The 16,878-nt window shown below is 42.5% G+C and overlaps 1 protein-coding gene across 1 annotated transcript in view; it reads right to left on the bottom strand.

Annotated features, from left to right (window-relative positions):
- mta1 (metastasis associated 1) overlaps positions 1-7,065 on the bottom strand; it is a 40,966-nt gene extending 33,901 nt beyond the window's left edge. Inside the window, exon 1 of the mRNA XM_079370407.1 lies at positions 6,877-7,065. Coding sequence (XP_079226533.1) covers positions 6,877-6,904 — 28 coding nt within the window. The 5' untranslated portion in view covers positions 6,905-7,065. The remainder of the gene's footprint in view (positions 1-6,876) is intronic.
- Positions 7,066-16,878: the final 9,813 nt, after the last annotated feature.

Genomic DNA, 16,878 nt, shown 5'->3' with positions numbered 1-16,878 from the left:
TGCCTTTCAAACATTTGAATGAGATGTCAGAAAAAGCATAAACATAAAAGCAACCAATACCGTGCTTCACAGCTTTCCATCTCCACATTGACTACGATATCAATACATAGAGATGACTGTGATGAAAAGGGCTGGAACTATGAAGGGAGACGGGGACATCGGCCCACGCTTGTCCATGCCCCCCCCCCCCCCCCACACACACACACACACACACACACACACAGAAAGGTGTGTCTGTCACTGTGAGCAACAGCCATGGACGAGATTATAGTTCAGGCTGTCAAAGTATGGATGGGGGTTTCTATGGTGATGGCAGGTAATTCCATCAATCTCACACCTCGTTTTCACACTTTGAAATCACTCACTTCCACTCTAAACGGCAAAATCAACCTGGGCACAGCTGACACACCTGAGGAGCTACCTATCCATCCATCCATCCATCCATCCCTCCATACTTTCATTATGGGCTGACGAAGGTGAACATTCATTTACAGACAACACACAGCTGCGTCCGTCAACATAAAGCAGCATTTTCACAAGTGTCGTTTTCAAACTCAAAAATGAGCCGCAGCCTAATTCTGAAAATCTGGAAACATTTCAGCGCTCACTCAAAATCTTTGCACAAACTCTGCAAAGAGATGAAGTACATCCACTATCAGTCGAGCAGACACTGTGGTTCGGCGCTGTCGCCGCACAGCGAGAAGGTTCCTGGTTCGAATCCCCTTCCCGTGTGGCGTTTGCAGGTTCTCCCCCGTGCATGTGTGGGTTCTCTCCGTCTACTCCGTCTTCCTCCCACAGTCCAAAGACATGCTCGGTCGGTCTAGAAGTGTCTAAGAATGTGACAGTGTTGCTGGTTGTGTCTTTATATGTCGGCCCTGTGATTAGCCCTGTTTTAACTAAATTAGCTCAGGGGCTTTTTTTAAGGTATTAATTAAGTTCCTGTTTCCCATGTTGTTGGCGTTCCGACCGCGGTACAAATTAAGCCAATGACGCATGAGGACGTACAAGGAATCGATAGATATCACTGCAATACACCGCCCGTCTGATAGGTGGCAGTAAGAAAAAGACGAAGGGTAATACATGGGGGGGGGGGGGGGGGGGGCTACAGTTAGCCCGTACCCATGGAGGAGGCTCAGCTCCTGTTGTTTTTGTCGTTGTGCTGCATTTGATTGGAAAAGACTCCATACACTCAGATTGAGTCCAGTAACTCCGCCTCTTGCCCGATGACAGCTGGGATCGGCTCCAGCTCCACGCAACCCCAAACTGGAAAAGCGGTACAAATAATTTGCGCTGCACTGCCAATAAATAATCCACCTACAAAACACAACACATGAAGTTCAGTTGTAAAATTCTAATATGTTTCTCTGAGTTGTTCATGAACTCTGTGGATGCACCTGAAGCTTTACCACCCGCCAAAAGGAATTACTGCTTTGAGCTACGAGGAATTTTGATCCTCCTTAACATTTTCAGCATCTTAACTACAGGTACCATCATGCATCTGTTCAGCACTTGTGTCACAGCCACCAGGGCAGCTTGTTTGGACTCAAATGTGATTGCGTGGACTTTCTACAACACTTCTCACAGGACGAGCTGCCGGTGACGTCGGCTGTTCCGTCACGTAAAATAAAGCCTCTCACTCTCGCAGTGTGGTTTTGAATACGTTCACTTTGACCCCATGTGATGTGACCGGTTTAAAACAGCCAGATCCCGAACACCAAAAAGCAGCAAATTCTGTTCAATGTGATGGACTCCTGGCCTCTGAGACTGTGACGGGGACACTTTGTGTAATGGATGCAGTCTGAGCTGTCGTGCATCTGTTTAACCGACCGTCCTGAATTTGGCAGGACGTACAGAGCTAGCTGCAAGAACCTCACTCTGCGAGCGGGACACACTTCCAGCGTGGGAAATGAAGCCCAGCCACCAGCCAAACTAAATGTGTGCACTGTCAAAAAGTTTGTAAATTAGTAAACACTACAACACCTCTGAGCAGGCTGCGAATCAGAACTGGCAGCGTCGAGAAAATCCTCACCAGGAAGCGGCCAAAAGAGACGTGGGCATCGACTACAAAGTTTGTCACCTTTTAAGTTTTCCAAACACTGCCACACATTTAGCACGTTCTGTACAAGAGCTGTCACACTCCAACAGGCCCGAGTGTGAGGTTTTATTTAAAAGGAGAGCGTCACAAACGTACAGAGTCTGAATCTTACGAGCGAGGATAACAGCTCGCGTCACGTGAACACCTTTCAAATACAAAACTCTCCCTTCTCGGTGCCTCGGCCTCTCTCCACTGTCGCTCTGAGCAGAAAACACCTCGAGGACACGCGACGGGTCAGACGAAGACAAGTCTCCATTTTGAAAATAATCACAATCTTCTTATTCTTGGGGGGGGAAAAAAAATCAAGATGCATCACAGACCGCCACAGGAAGTCATTCCTGCCTTTTTGCCATTAAACTCTTTTTTTCCTCTGAGGGTCAATCACTCAGTCTGGTTATCTCACGCCAACTTCTCATGACTGTTTATAAGTGTGCAACACAAAATGAGTTAAATAATACAAGTGTGCAATACTAATGCTTAACAGAATGCATGGTCTCCATTATTTTTCTAACTAGATACTGTAAAGTACTTCAGCCTGCAGATCTTCAAATTATGTTTTTTTTTTTTTTTACTAAAAGCTGCTACGAGCAACAAAAAAAAGTTGCACAAATACATCGGCAACAAATCTGTGCAATTTAAACAGCGTGCAGGAGTTTGCCTTCCATTTCTTGGTAGTTCAAAACAAGACATTTTACACTATTGGTCGTTCTTTGTTGTCGTTAAAAAAATCTTTTCTCGAGAAGAATTTTCAACATTTATTTGACAGAAGAGTCAACCAACAGTGAAATCCCCAAGATCTGCCCCCTCCGACCCTCAGCTTTACTTAGATTTCTGGTATTATGACAGCCCTACAATCTATCACCATCAGTTATTTTAAATGTTAATTGACAGCTTGTGCGTACAACCCCTCGTCTTTAAATGGCCGGGAGAAATGATGGAGAAAATGAAACCGGCTCCAGCACTCATGCGAGTACCTTACTTTTGTCTTTGGACAAAAAGAGTGAAGCGAGCCTTTAAAGGCTGAACACGTAAATATAGCACAAATCCAGTATATCCTCTGAAAGCATCTCTGAGTCAGGGCTGTGTACCCGAGTCCCGCTCTCTGAGATGTTGTCTGAGTCGTAGCTACGCCGTGTCCACAGGGACGGGACGGGACGGGCGGCTCAGTGAGGGACGGGAGAAGAACCTCCTGTCCCCGCTGCTTATTTGAACGTCATGCCAGCCTTTTTTAGATCGTGGTCATTTTGTGTAAATGTAGATGCAACGTGCAGCTACGAGCAAACTAAAGAGCGCTACCACTAGCCTGCTAGCACAACAACGCAGCTCGAGTTGTTTTGGTTTCAGGCTGGCGCTCAAGGGCGACGTCGACTGGATTTAAAAAGTCGCACGTTAAGCCCTTAAAGCATTTCAAACAAAGCCGTCAAACTAATATGTCTTTTCTTTAACAGAACAGGAAGTCCTCATGACCCTGGTTGGCGTTTGAGACATGCAAACATGTCTCCTCCTCCCTTCCCACTGTTGGGATGAGAGAGACGTATGATGCAGCCTATACTTAGTCACCAACACGTTTCCTGTGTGTGTGTGTGTGTGTGTGTGTGTGTGTGTGTGTGTGTGTGTGTGTGTGTGTGTGTGTGTGTGTGTGTGTGTGTGTGTGTGTGTGTGTGTGTGTGTGTGTGTGTGTGTGTGTGTGTGTGTGTGTGTGTGTGTGTGTGTGTGTGTGTGTGTGTGTGTGTGTGTGTGTGTGTGGAGGGGAAAAGCACTAGGAAGGAGCATTGCTGGAACAGGAAGAGAGTGGCGTGTGGCCTGCGTGGTAAAAACAAAGACATCAGAGTCGGAGGAGTCCGCTCTCGTCCACGGTTCACTCACGAGGGAAGTCATCGCTCTCCCAAGACGATCCAGCATTGTCTCGCAAAAGAAGCGGCCATCTTTTTTTTTTTTTTCCCCCCCGAAGGGTCCTGCTTTGTTCTGAAGACGAGATGAAGAGTTCTTAAGAGAAGCTTCAGTCAAACATGATGAGTCACTTTGTGCTTTAACTTTCAGCTTTAAACATTCTGACTGTGAAAAAGCGATGAATCAGCAGTTTCATATTCACGCACGGAGGCTTCAGATTAGTTTAGATTGTTACACGATTAGGCTCAGACGTGTGAGGTTGAACTTTTGGCCTATCCGGATCCAACAATGACTTGTATTGTTGGTTTGAGGGAAAAGGAACAATTTGAAGGTGCAATAAGTGTTCAATCAAGATGCTCAACATTGTGTCGAACAGTCTGCTCAGTATATTAAACGCTGCGTCAACCTGATTCTCCATTTCACACATGGATAGGGAAGGGTCGCATTTTCACATCACGACGCGCATTACCTGTTAACAAGTGAAAAGCAGCGGGCTTGATGTTGCTACTCGCTGAACACCTTTATTAAGAATTTGGGGACGCCATTAGCAATCACTGTTTAAACTCGAGCATCGCACTTGACAAAGGTTCGGGGAGACGGAAACGTTGTGATCATTTCTCATAAATTGGTGAAGCTTCAGCAGGATTTTTTTGGTATCTTTTCGATGCGACAGTTTGGCGGCCTGCAGTACGCACCTGCGTGATGAGATGAGCTGGACGTGTGAACACTTTCTTAAAAACATTAAAGTCAGGCGAAGAATCAGAGTCCAAAGGAAATACTTTTTTTTTTTTTTTTTTGAAGGGATTGCGTGATTGAAAGCGTCACAAGTTTTGGACAGAAGTCCAGCGAAGTGTGGCTTTCTGTCGGAGAAGTAGCCGTTTGTAATTGTGCTCTGTTCAGGGTCGGTTGGGAGTTTACAGGTTGACACAGGACTTTTGATGAACACAACAGCTTTCAGAGAGATCAGAATCAGATTTTAATGCCAAGTACATTTACATATAGGAGAATTGTTGTCTTGGTGTGGATCATGTTATTTTAGGTTTATTAGTTCAGACTTCGGTCATATGGAGGCGCTCATGGCCTGGTTGATAAGTTTTGCCCCGGCCTGTGTCTTAGTCCAACCTTGAGCTCCTTTCAATGTCTAACTCTGTGTCTCCACTGTCCTGTACACATAAAAACACAAAGCCAAAGTATTATTCTTATTAACAAAGAGTCATTTAAGTTTTTGCTGTAAACAGTATCGGCGGGGAAAAGATGCAAATTTCAAAGCTCCTCAGGGAGACAGGCGGACAAATCGTGTGTTTTACTGTTTTGCAGGCACTCGTTTAACTGACTCGCACCTCAGACAGTCAAAGAGACTTGATGAATTCCTCGTCATTTGGTCGATGAAGTGTTAACTTCGTGCCCTGCTCTGGACATAATCCTGTTCACACTCAGGTAGGCCTCGTTTCATTTGACTCAATAAGAGGGTCATGACGTTCACAACAGGCTATTTTTAATTCTGAGGGAGAGTCCAAGCATCAGCGCTTTCACTGCAGAAATATCAGCGATGGCATGTTGATATATTCACTCAATGTTATCAGACACGAGCACGTTCCCCTGTTTTACGTTTTGCTCACACACACACACACACACACACACAAGCGCACACACACACACACACACTTGTATTCACTTATAAACTATACCAAAACATAACGGGGAGATCTTCAGAAAATAACGGGATCAATAAAGTATCTATCTATTACCTATTGAAAATATCTGAACGATAGAAGCACAAACTGACCAGTTCCCAACGATGAAGGGAAACTGTCCTCTTGAGTGGTCACATCTCTCAAACCCAACGCACCTGTCACGGCTCATCTTTACGTTGGAGCTCTGACGCTTCGACTGTGAAACTTCACAAATATTTCAGTTTACACACGAACCCTCGACACAAGTCTTCATACCAAGCGTCCCGCGGCTGTCTTTCCTTTTAGTAACACGTCCCGTCACATGGACAGGAAGAGATGTTGGGGAACAGTTTGAAATAGCAGCTTTAAGAACTTGCATGAGTTTGTATTGACACTGAACCTAAAGGACTAGAATCAGGTGCAACAATGTGTGTGTGTGTGTGTGTGTGTGGGGGGGGGGGGGGGGGGGTGGGGGGGAATCTTAATTAGGTATCACTGAAGTTGCCTGAACAAATTAGAAATAAAATCAGCCTGGATAAAAGTGTAAACATGTTCAATCGTGTGGTAGGATTTTCATCTGTGTGTTTTATCTCAGCTCCAGCAACTAAGAGGAAAGTTTATTTTTTTTAAAGACAAGTTCCTTTCTCTGTAAAAGCATCTCCTTGCTGCATCCCTGTGCACGTCTCCGGGGTCTGCACACAGGTGAGGGGGGGACATGGTGCTAACATTTCAACACTGGAGCTGTGGCAGTACTTTGCATTTTTGCACGCACAACTTCTTCGCACAAGTTCCCCCACGCGACCTTAAATCTGTGGAAACAACATTCATGTTGCTGAAGGTACATCGGCGATGTGAAGTGACTTGTTTTGGGGGGGGTGGTGGGGGGTGTTAGGGGGGACCATTGTAAGTTACAACAAACACAAAAGAAACGAGGAGAATGAAGCTGCGGCTCAGTAAGCGAACCAGTACTCTTCATCACCATCCTCCTCTTCACACAGTCACCACCACCACCACCCTCCTCATCCTCATCATCATCATCATCATCATCATCTGTGAAGCACAAGGCTCTCCAGCTTTAGGGGGAAATAATAGAAGGGAAGGAAAGACGGACCACGCTCTGTAAACACATTAAAAAAAAGACCCACGGAGAACCACAGCGGAACCCGCCATGCCAAGCTTTACGGGAAGGTTCGGAAATGTTCGCCCCCGAAGTCTTACCTCCAACCCGGTACATGTTCGCTGCCATAACTGCCCCGGTCCCTGGCTTCCTCTCCAGGTAGAGGGGTGGCTCTCTCTTCTGTGTTAGCACTGCCGCCGCTGTGTGTTGGAAAATGGTGGATTGATCAATACGAAACAGACGAGCTGAGAGTCCTTAAAGAGACAGTACACTTTTTACAAAGGGCACCAAGTTTGGCGGCAGAAGACAAGAAGTGGTCAAAATAACGGATTTTGTCCAAAGGTTTGGTAAGTGCTTGCAATTTTGGACTATTAGCTGAGAGCATACAATGTTTTTGTATTATTGTTTTAAGACAAATACAAGTAGGCTACAACACAAGACGCAAACTATACATCTATGTGCAACTAATAGGGGTATCTAACAAAAAAGCTCAAATTAAGCAGAAAAACAGGTTTAAAGTAACAATATCTCACAAATATTCATGGTTTTCTTTGCTTTTTTGTCTTTCAGTCTATGCAGTGTTTGTAGATAGGGTTTCATTTTTATTTTGAAATGTATTTTGTTTTTTTTTTGTTTTTTTTATTTACATTTGTGAATAATATATTGTCCACACAAAAACAAACAAGTTCAACATATATATTGTTTCGCTGTCAGTCCCTCTCTTGGTATAAAAAAAAAGATATCCTGTCCCTTTAATTGAACATTTAAACCAGTCTTTGTCCTAAAGAAGAGCTCTAATTCCAACCAAAATTATGCAAATGTGAGTGTTCATAAAATCAGTGAACAATGCTTTCAATGCAACAAACACACTTTTTCTCCACCTGTCTGAGTCTTGCAATTATTTATATTACTTTATTAATTAAATGTATCATGTTTAAATCAACTTCTTTAATTTTATTGGTATACAATATGTTTGATTAAATCCAAACGGACTTCGACTCTTACCAATCTTAGCATCCCAATAGGGTTCAGCCTGAAGAAATGTTGGTGTTTTCTTGATAAAGTGTCCCTAAGTGACTATTGGTGCACTTCATAAATAAATGACCCCCCACCATCAGGTTCAAAGTAAATTTAAAGCTACAACCATAACAGGCCTACCTTTGGCCTCATCAGTGATGTCACTCTTTCATCTAAACTGAACGATTGTCCCATTAACCTAACTAAATTAAAGTTTCCTTAGTATTTCATGAATTCTGTTTCTTTTGAAATCACTAGTATGAATCATAATAAAATGAACAATACAATTGCTTCCCGGAAAATTGGGCTTGCTTTTGCCAAAGAAATGCCATCTCGAAATGCTATAAATCCTGGTCAGTAGAAGACAACTATTGCAATATTTAAGGGGAAATCTCATTTGTTGCACCTTTGTAAAACATTTTTTTAAACAAAAACATTAGGATTGAGTCAAATTGGGGATTGTTTGAATTACTGTATCTCACACAGTTGATAAGACTGGACAACACATTGACCTGAACAATACATAGTATAAACATGCATAGATAGATATATCTGGAATTTAGGAGTTCAAATCAGTGTTTTGTGTGTATTATTATCTCATCCCTTAAACAATGCAATAATCCCAAATCCCTCAGCTCAGTGGTGTCAAGTGAGGACCACAAACCACTAAAGGAGGGCCCCTATTGTCTATCATTGAAGACTAATAGGCTTAGTTATATTTAATTAATGCATTTAACAACAATCTCTAATGCCAGGTGCATCCTTCAGGTACAGATAATGTAAGCTACCTGGCCTGAGGTTGTTTGACATGTTGACGTAGTTGGTATTAAAGGTATGTAAGCTGCTTTATGTCATTATTTTACGCATTATGTTCTCTTAGACTTTAAAGAAGGAGTGAGTAATGTAAATGCTGTAGGAATTGATGGTGTCATGGCGATGAAGTTTAGTATTTTTTAAGTTTTCTTTAGAGGCAATGTATGCTGTTTTAGCTAGCTTGATTTTCAATCAGACCATTATGAATTAATCATTTTTTTTCTGCTTTGCAAGTTTTATTTATTAATACACTGAGAGTCATAGCGCACATTCAGAAATATATCAGCCCACACTCTGTTAGAGTTTGACTGTAAAGCCAATAGTTGCACAGAATGTGGTCCTTAGTGTGTATTTAGATAAGCACAGTGACTGATTATATGATATTATGGGATACAAAGGTAACATCGCAAGAGGTTTTTGTCTGTATGATCATTTCAACAATATTATTTAAATGTACAGACTGAACTGGATGTGTGAAAATGTAAATCTGTTGCTTTGCTCTGACTCGCTTCAAACCTACAACACACACTGCTATTCCCCTGAATGTGTTAACATTATGTAGCTGCATCATCATAATCCAACCATACTTATATGAGCAGCTTTGTTCTGGGATAGAAAATATTGTGACGCAGACTGTTTCTTCTAAGTGAATACAGGAAACAGAACGCACAAATAGTCGTCTTAGGAGTCTTTTGGCAATAGTTGTTTGATTAGCTCAGCTTTCATTGTGGATATAAGCAGGGTAGCCTCTGTGCTGGAGGAATGCTGTGGCGAAGGCTACATCTGATCTATACCATATGGAGGCCTCAATTACTGTTTTCTAACACAGGGGACTACAGTCTGCAGTCACATGACGGCTCATAGCCTATCGCCTGTGTTTACTGTACGCACTCCTGCTCAAGTGTGCAGCCTCAATCTTGGAGCTCTGCTGCAATGGAGGGATCCTGTATTGTGTCCCCGGGCTCTTTGTGGAAAAAAAGAACAGAGAGGGACTGTGTCTGTGTGTGTGTGTTCATTTATGGGTTTGTAAACTGGTCGTTTCATTATAGGGAGTTTATTCAATCACAACCTTCATATTCGGAAACTATAACGCTGCTTTAAAAATAATTGTCACACTGAGGACATTTTGCATTTTATTGACCTTTGAGCAATATGCTGCTCTGTGTAGCATTGCTGCATCAAACATGGTTATTATTATATTTGCTGCTCAATGCACTTTATTTTTGTCCATGTTACCCAATTGTTTTTTTCTTTTGAGTAAAGTATTTCAGCACATCTTATTTTAAGAAGCTTTTATACTCCACAAATAAACTTGGGTGAAAAGGAAAATCGGTGTCCCACAATGGAGCCATGTATTTTGGGACCTGCATGTGACTACATTCATTGGAATTTTTTTTTTTTTTTTTCTTACTTGACTGCTGGCTGCTCTCCTCCAGATGTTGCTGCAGTCATGAAGACAGAGAGGCAAGCGTGCAGGCAGAACACGATACAATAGGGAGCAGAGCAGGTGTTCCCCCTGATGAATCTCAGTCTGTGGAGATGGATTTGCTCAAGACACAGAGCGTATGCAGAGAATCCCATTTGGTTTTGCTTGACGTCCCAGAGGATGACCTCTGATCGAGTCTCTTTTTTTTCTCCAACACTTTCTCTTCCCCTCTCACCTTCTTTCTTCCCTCCATGTTGCACAAAAAAAAATGCACAGGAGGGACAAAGACGAAGCAGAAATCAATTGGACCTGTTTCTTGGCAGAAACCGTTCCATATCTCTGATTGTGCTTCCTCATTTGCCCCCTCACTGGGGTTCTTTCTTGGAGCCAGAGATGCTATGGGAGGTGCAGTAACAAAGGGTGTATTGTTAAAGCAATCTCTCCTCTACAACTTAGCAGAGATGTGCAATTGTATTAACGTTCGAAAAAACACATTGTTAATAAGAAACAAAGTGTCAGTGTCCTCTGGTTAATGCTTGGATGTTGGGTGAAAAGGGTGTTGACTACCTGCATCCAACAAATCAGCCTGGTCAGTGACAGTTTCTTTCAAGTTGCACCAAAGTCTTGTCGTAGGTGAAAGCCATGGTGAGTTTTACTATTTAGCTGACAAGAGACTCCACATTCTCACATGTGTACAATCAACTCAACTCACGCTTTCTAAAGAGACGTGATATACTTCAGTTTGTAGAACACACTCACAATAGCAAAGTTCTATCAAGTGTCACATATATAATATTGGATGGTTTTACGGATTGTATACTCATCTTGAAAGTGACACGTGACAGGTCTGTTGCCGACTTCATCAGTGATTAAATGGCCTTTACATGTTTACATGGCTGTGAAAGCTTCGCCAAGAGGCAGCGCTGACTCTTTTAATGTGGCATCTGTGCTGGAGGGGAGTGTCGGACAGATTTCACAGTTAACCATCACAATGGAAGCAGTAGTTTTTTAAATGAGGACAACCTGCTTGTATTACTTAAGGTTGCACAACAGGGGGAGCTATTGTCTTGCTTTTGACATAACGAGCGGTTGGTAATAAAGGGGAAACTGCGTCTGAAGCCGTGTATCGCTGGATATAATGTTCTTATCTTCTGTTGCTCGAGAAAAAAACATCCATTAAAAGGTTCAAGGTGGTCAAGTAGCCACCAAAATCACTTTGTGTGGATGCTTTGCTGCAAAAGAAAGACGCTCTTAATTGCACTTACCTCATCCCAACACCAGGGGTCATCTCTCACACAGACTTTCTTTGTCCTTAGCTGCTCCCTTACTAGGCAGTAATGAAGTGGGAGGGACAAAAGGCCCGGGATGCAGACTGCAAAAGATGCTTCAGTGAGATGTGGTGCATTTTAGGAAGACGCCGGAGAAACATCAGAGTGACACATAGACAAAACATAAATCAAGTTTTGACATTATGTACTCATTATTTATTATCCTGCCAGTGTGCTGGAAAGCAGGTTTAACGTGTGTGGCTCTGTCATCTGTTACTGCCGACATGGCTTGGCTGGAAACACTCAGCCATACTTTGATGGCCTCATAAGAATCCTTGGCTCTAATCCAAAGGGATTAACAATATTGCACATGCGGGTTATTGATACTCTGACCTTTACTTGATGAAAGTGGAATAGCTATGACATTGAGAAGAAAGGATCTGTTCAGACACGATTGCAGAGACCTGAATATGTGTGGCAGCAGAAAAGACTCCGTTGGTAGATTCCTGGCCCCACCTTGCATGGGAATCCTGCCGCTAAGGAGCCACTACCATAAGCACTACCATAAGATCATGTGCCAAGATGCCAGCAGCCGCCAGGCCAGACACATGCAACACATTTTTTTGTGAAACAGCTGGGGGGTCCGCCAAGCATGTCTCCATCTTCAGAGAGTGAGAGGCACTGGCAGTTGGTGAGAGAGCTGCGCCGTGTGGGGGAAATACCCACCACACTCACCGTGAAGGGAATCACAGGAATGGCAAATGGCATCACAAAGTTATGTATTGAATTTCCTTCCAGCAGGAATGCTTCTCATTTTATGGTTTGAGACCATGTGAGCTGCACCAGCGGATGTCAAAGGCTTTAGGAACGTAGATTCAGCATCTCGTTCTGCATATCTGATTCGCCCATGCATGTATTCACACACTGATTTTATTTTCCAATAAAAAGAAAAGTTTTGATTTCGACTGAATATTTCACCATGTCAGCTTCTTGGTTTACACGCTTTGAAAAATGTGATTGTTTGGTTGGCTCAGAGTGTTTGAAGCAGACCCCTGTCCACCTTAAAAAACAGCTCTGCTTGATGTTTCTGCCTTTTTAATCAGTATTGTAAAATAACAAAAGATTAAGGTCTTTTACCTGCTCTGTCTTGATATAACGTTTGATATGAATTGGCGCGATACAAATACAAAGTACTTGAAGCGCTTGCAATGACTGGCTTATGGTGGTAATTTTGTGCCTCTGTAGATAATACTACACCCAACTTTTTATGAACTGAATGTGGGTTTGACTTGGACCAAGGCTGCGTAAGTAAGCTGCGTCTGAAATGTCCCGGCCTGTGTGAGAGAAAAAGCAGGCTTTGTTTTATGCTGAGGTAGAGAATATTTTCCAGTGTTTTTTTATGATGAAATTTGGGCTGCTGAGCCAAGTAGGCAAGAGCTTGTCACAGTGACTGATTGTTTGTGGACAGGCGGAGCAGCGGGAGTGTCTGTCAGTTTGTGGGCTTGTGAAAGTGGGCAGTTTCTCTTTGGCTTTTCCAACAGACGTCATTTCAAAGACCTGTGATTTAGTAAATGTTAGTGAATATTTTCAGGATGATGTGCAAAAACATCCCCCCCCCCCCCCACCCCACCTGTCATTATCAAGGTTAAACTATTTCCTACTCTAACCTACAAGAATTTGTCAGATAATTGACGTCACTCAGGCTTCGTCCCTTAATATTTACAGTCTAGCATGAAGACATTTTCAATTCAATTCAACTTTATATGTAAAGGACTATGTGCAGTTAAACATAAATTTAAGCATTTAATGAATTGCAGCAGAGTTAGCGTGAGGCTCATTTCCATCTGCAGTGATAGTGGTATCCATCTTGTGATAAAGATTTGTTATCCTGCAATGATTGAATGCAATGATTAAAATCTAAACTATATTGTGTGAGCGTGGGACTCTCATGGTGAGGTACGATACGACCCTATACTCAACACAATACATCATTTGTTTACTTTCACTGCTGTTCAACATTATCCCACTGTCTTCTTCTTCTTTTGTCCTGCTGTCAACTTCTCCCTTTGAAACAAACACTTTCTGTTTGTGTTACTCTCATTCATGTCTTCAGTAGCACGGTAAGGCTTTATGAAGTCGTGAGTCATATTGCCTTTCTGGAAAGCCTTTTTTTTAACTTCAATTAATATAGCAACATTTAGCACCAGTAATTCAATACATCTCACTCGAGTCAGGGACGAAGATATAATGGTGTATTGATATTTCTCCCAGCCCCACTATTGATAGGTTTGATCAGCTGGTGGTGACTGACTCCTCTTCCTGTTGACGTTTGATGAATGAAGCTCACACAGCGCACTGATTCATCAGCAGAGTGAGATCTTTGTGGACAGATTGATCCCTAATCAGTTCCCCTTCAACAACTTGCTGACAAACAAACAGGAAAGCCTTCAGACTGAATTTCAGCTGATTGCCTCACGATGCAAAGTGGAGAAAGGTAGTGAAGTGCACCAATATCTTACCTGCGGACTTCATCAGCTTAGTTACAGATGTTAGGTCAGCTTCAAGTCGATATTTGATCTCTTAAGAATCATCCTACGGAGGATGTTTTAATAAATAAAATAAACGTTTCAAGACTATCACGAGGACGGGGGGGGGGGGGGGGGGGGGGGGGGGGGGCGGGCTCTGTATTTGAAGTTGAAACAAGTTCCTCTCTTAAGAGATTCCCTGGGACATGATGGGGATCTCTGTGAAAGGGAGGATCAGAGGACATGGAGAGAGATCAGAACCTCCAAAGACTTCTGCCAGCTGCTTCCACCACACCCTCCCTCCACTGGGGCCCACACTAGCATCCAGCATGAGCGCCACACCTCCAGTACAGACTTTGGAAGAGCAAAACAAGAAAAGCTTCCTCCTCAAATACTAGCTTTATGTTGCACATACATAAACATGGAGTGGTGGGGAGGGTGATTGGATATACACATGCTAAAAATAGGATGTTAGATTAGACAAGGGAGCAGTGAGAGTGCATGAAGTGGAACTTGACTGAAAGTGACCAGTAAAGACGTTTGCCAACTAAAACAATACACCCACATCACTAAAAATGGCATCAAGTGGAATCTAAACCCCTGAGAGTCCCAACGGGAGTGAAATGCTTCCAAATTGACTGTCTGCAGCTTAAACAAACACAGAAGTACGCTCCCATACGCACTTAGAATTACAGTTATGGAGCCATAAAGAGGCTGCAGTTCTGTCTGTAAAAAGCCTCTCCAAGGTCAGAAGAAAAGTCTCAGTGAATTTACAAGTAGCGGTTTAGGGTTCGAGAGATCAATGTTGAATGTGGGGAAGATTTGGCTGAACGACATGTCGATTTTTAGCAAGGAATTCAGGGTGTCAGGGTTGGTCATTTACCTCACATAACAAACAAACAGAACTTCTGGACATTTCATTCAACTAAAGGCAGGGTTGGTAAATTTCTCCAGATACACTTAATTAAGGTTTAGCTTGAAGTTATCTTATTGTCCTGACAGAAATGAATCATTCATATGCTCTGAAAAAGGAAGGAAGACAGTCTGTCATTTGTAGCAGTTGTAAGCATTTTAACACTTGGACCAATGTTTGCCACGAGCCCGCACTCAAAGCACGAGCTGAGCTGTCGTCGTCTTTGCACCGGCTGTGGGTTCGATTGCGACTTCGGCACACTACTGCATGTCATCCCTGTCTCTCTGTTTCTTCAGCTGTCTTATCCAATAAACTGAAAATGGCCCAGAAATATAAAGACATCCTAAACATTGCTCTACTGTATCGACCACACAATCAAAAGTGAGGACACGTTATCCAAGATAATCTAATTACCTTCCTTATAGCAGCATCAACTGGTTCTGGCGATTAAGAAAATTCCTGTTTCCAAATAAATGAAATATAATTCATAATAATAATAACTAATTAAATAGAAAGATACATTTTTCATTTTAAATTGTGCTCACATGGTAAATATTCCATAATGAAATAATTGTATTATCTCTGAACTTGAGGGATAGTTGCTTATTCCTTTCATGGTTTTGAATCATCACATCCCTGTGGGAACTGAAAGCAAAGTATTGTTCAGCTCTTCAGTTATTCTTCATAAGAAATTGACATTAAAAAAAACCCAACAAATTACAATCCGTTTGAGTCTAAGATGGGAGAAGAAATCCACAGTGTCCTTTCTGTGCGAAGATGTTTTCAGAAGTTTCCCATCAGCTGACACGAGGCTCCATCTGTCTGAGCTCGACAAATCAAACAGATCACAAAGGGAAGACGTCTCCTGTGGGACATTCCCTGCTCTCATCTCTGTCCCTAAAGCAGTTTGAGTGCGGAAACACAGACTACACTTTATCCTTCAACTCCTGCATCATTTTCATTTCAAACTCAAACCACTGAAGCCTCATATTCTCTTCGACAAAACAGTAAAGTGCACCTTTCTTACGCAGAGTGAGGACTGTCCCCGATCCCACAGGGTGCACCTTTTGTGTAATCTTTTTCAACAGACAATTTGGACAGAGACATGAAAGGGAAGACAGATCAGAGGCGTTCTGGTTTTGGTTTGTAAGTTTATGTTTCGGCAAGCTTTGGCAGCTCGCAGGACAGTTTTATGGAGCACAAAAAGACATGTCAGCCATCTGCTGTAATCCAGACGACAATGAAGCTTTTTATTATGTCCTTTAAAGAGTGCTGCAAACAATCCTTCTTCTCTGAACATTCTCACATCTCAAATTATCCGACTTTAAACAATCAACAGCACGCTGGAAAGGAAGCCATGGACCATTCAGTCATCCATTATCTAAACCACTGGTTCTCAACTGGTGGGTCGGGACCCTAAAGTGGGTCGTGGAGATTTGTTCAGTAGGTTGTGAATATGTACCTATAGGGAAAAAAAATGGTGTCAAAAAAGTCTATGCAGCGATGTTTTGTCATTCTTGTTTTGTTCAGTCTTGGTTCTGTCACATGTTTTGAAATGTCTGAGATCTAGACTGCACTAGTTATCAATAAATACATCTGATTGGTTGAGAAAAAAATCAGTAATTTGGCTCGTGATTTTGCACTGAGGAGTTGTTGTTGGGTCCTGAGGATGAATCAGTTGAGAGCCATTGATCTGAACTGTACGCTCCAGGGGGGCCACGAGCTGATCCCAGCGGTCATTGGGTGAGAGGCAGGGTGAACCCTGGACTCTTATCAGTCAGTCACAGGGCTGATAGAGAGGCACATTTACCTTCACACCAACATCTGCACGAGTGGGAGGAAGCTGAAGATAGACAATTGGTTCCTACATTCCCTTTTTGCTAAATGAACTGTTTTGTCAAAGAGTGCCTTTTTCTTTAGAAGTTCTCAGCAGCCTAATATAAAGTACTCAGTTTTGACTGTGAATGTGCCAAGTTTGAAAGTTTTTTTGAATTCTGTAGAATTAACAATGTTGCTGTTGCTGTATAACATCTTAATCTTATTTTTTAAATGTTGACAAAATGTGAGTCCTCCAGACAAAAACTGTGCAGGAAGTTTGATTGAATCAAGCATGTTATTTCCTGTATAAGACAGGAAAACAT

The sequence above is a fragment of the Symphodus melops genome (genome assembly GCF_947650265.1).
Source record: "Symphodus melops genome assembly, chromosome: 19".
Classification (NCBI taxonomy): domain Eukaryota; kingdom Metazoa; phylum Chordata; class Actinopteri; order Labriformes; family Labridae; genus Symphodus; species Symphodus melops.
The sequence above is the reverse complement of the archived record's forward strand: the minus strand, read 5'-3'. Positions and strand labels throughout refer to the sequence as shown.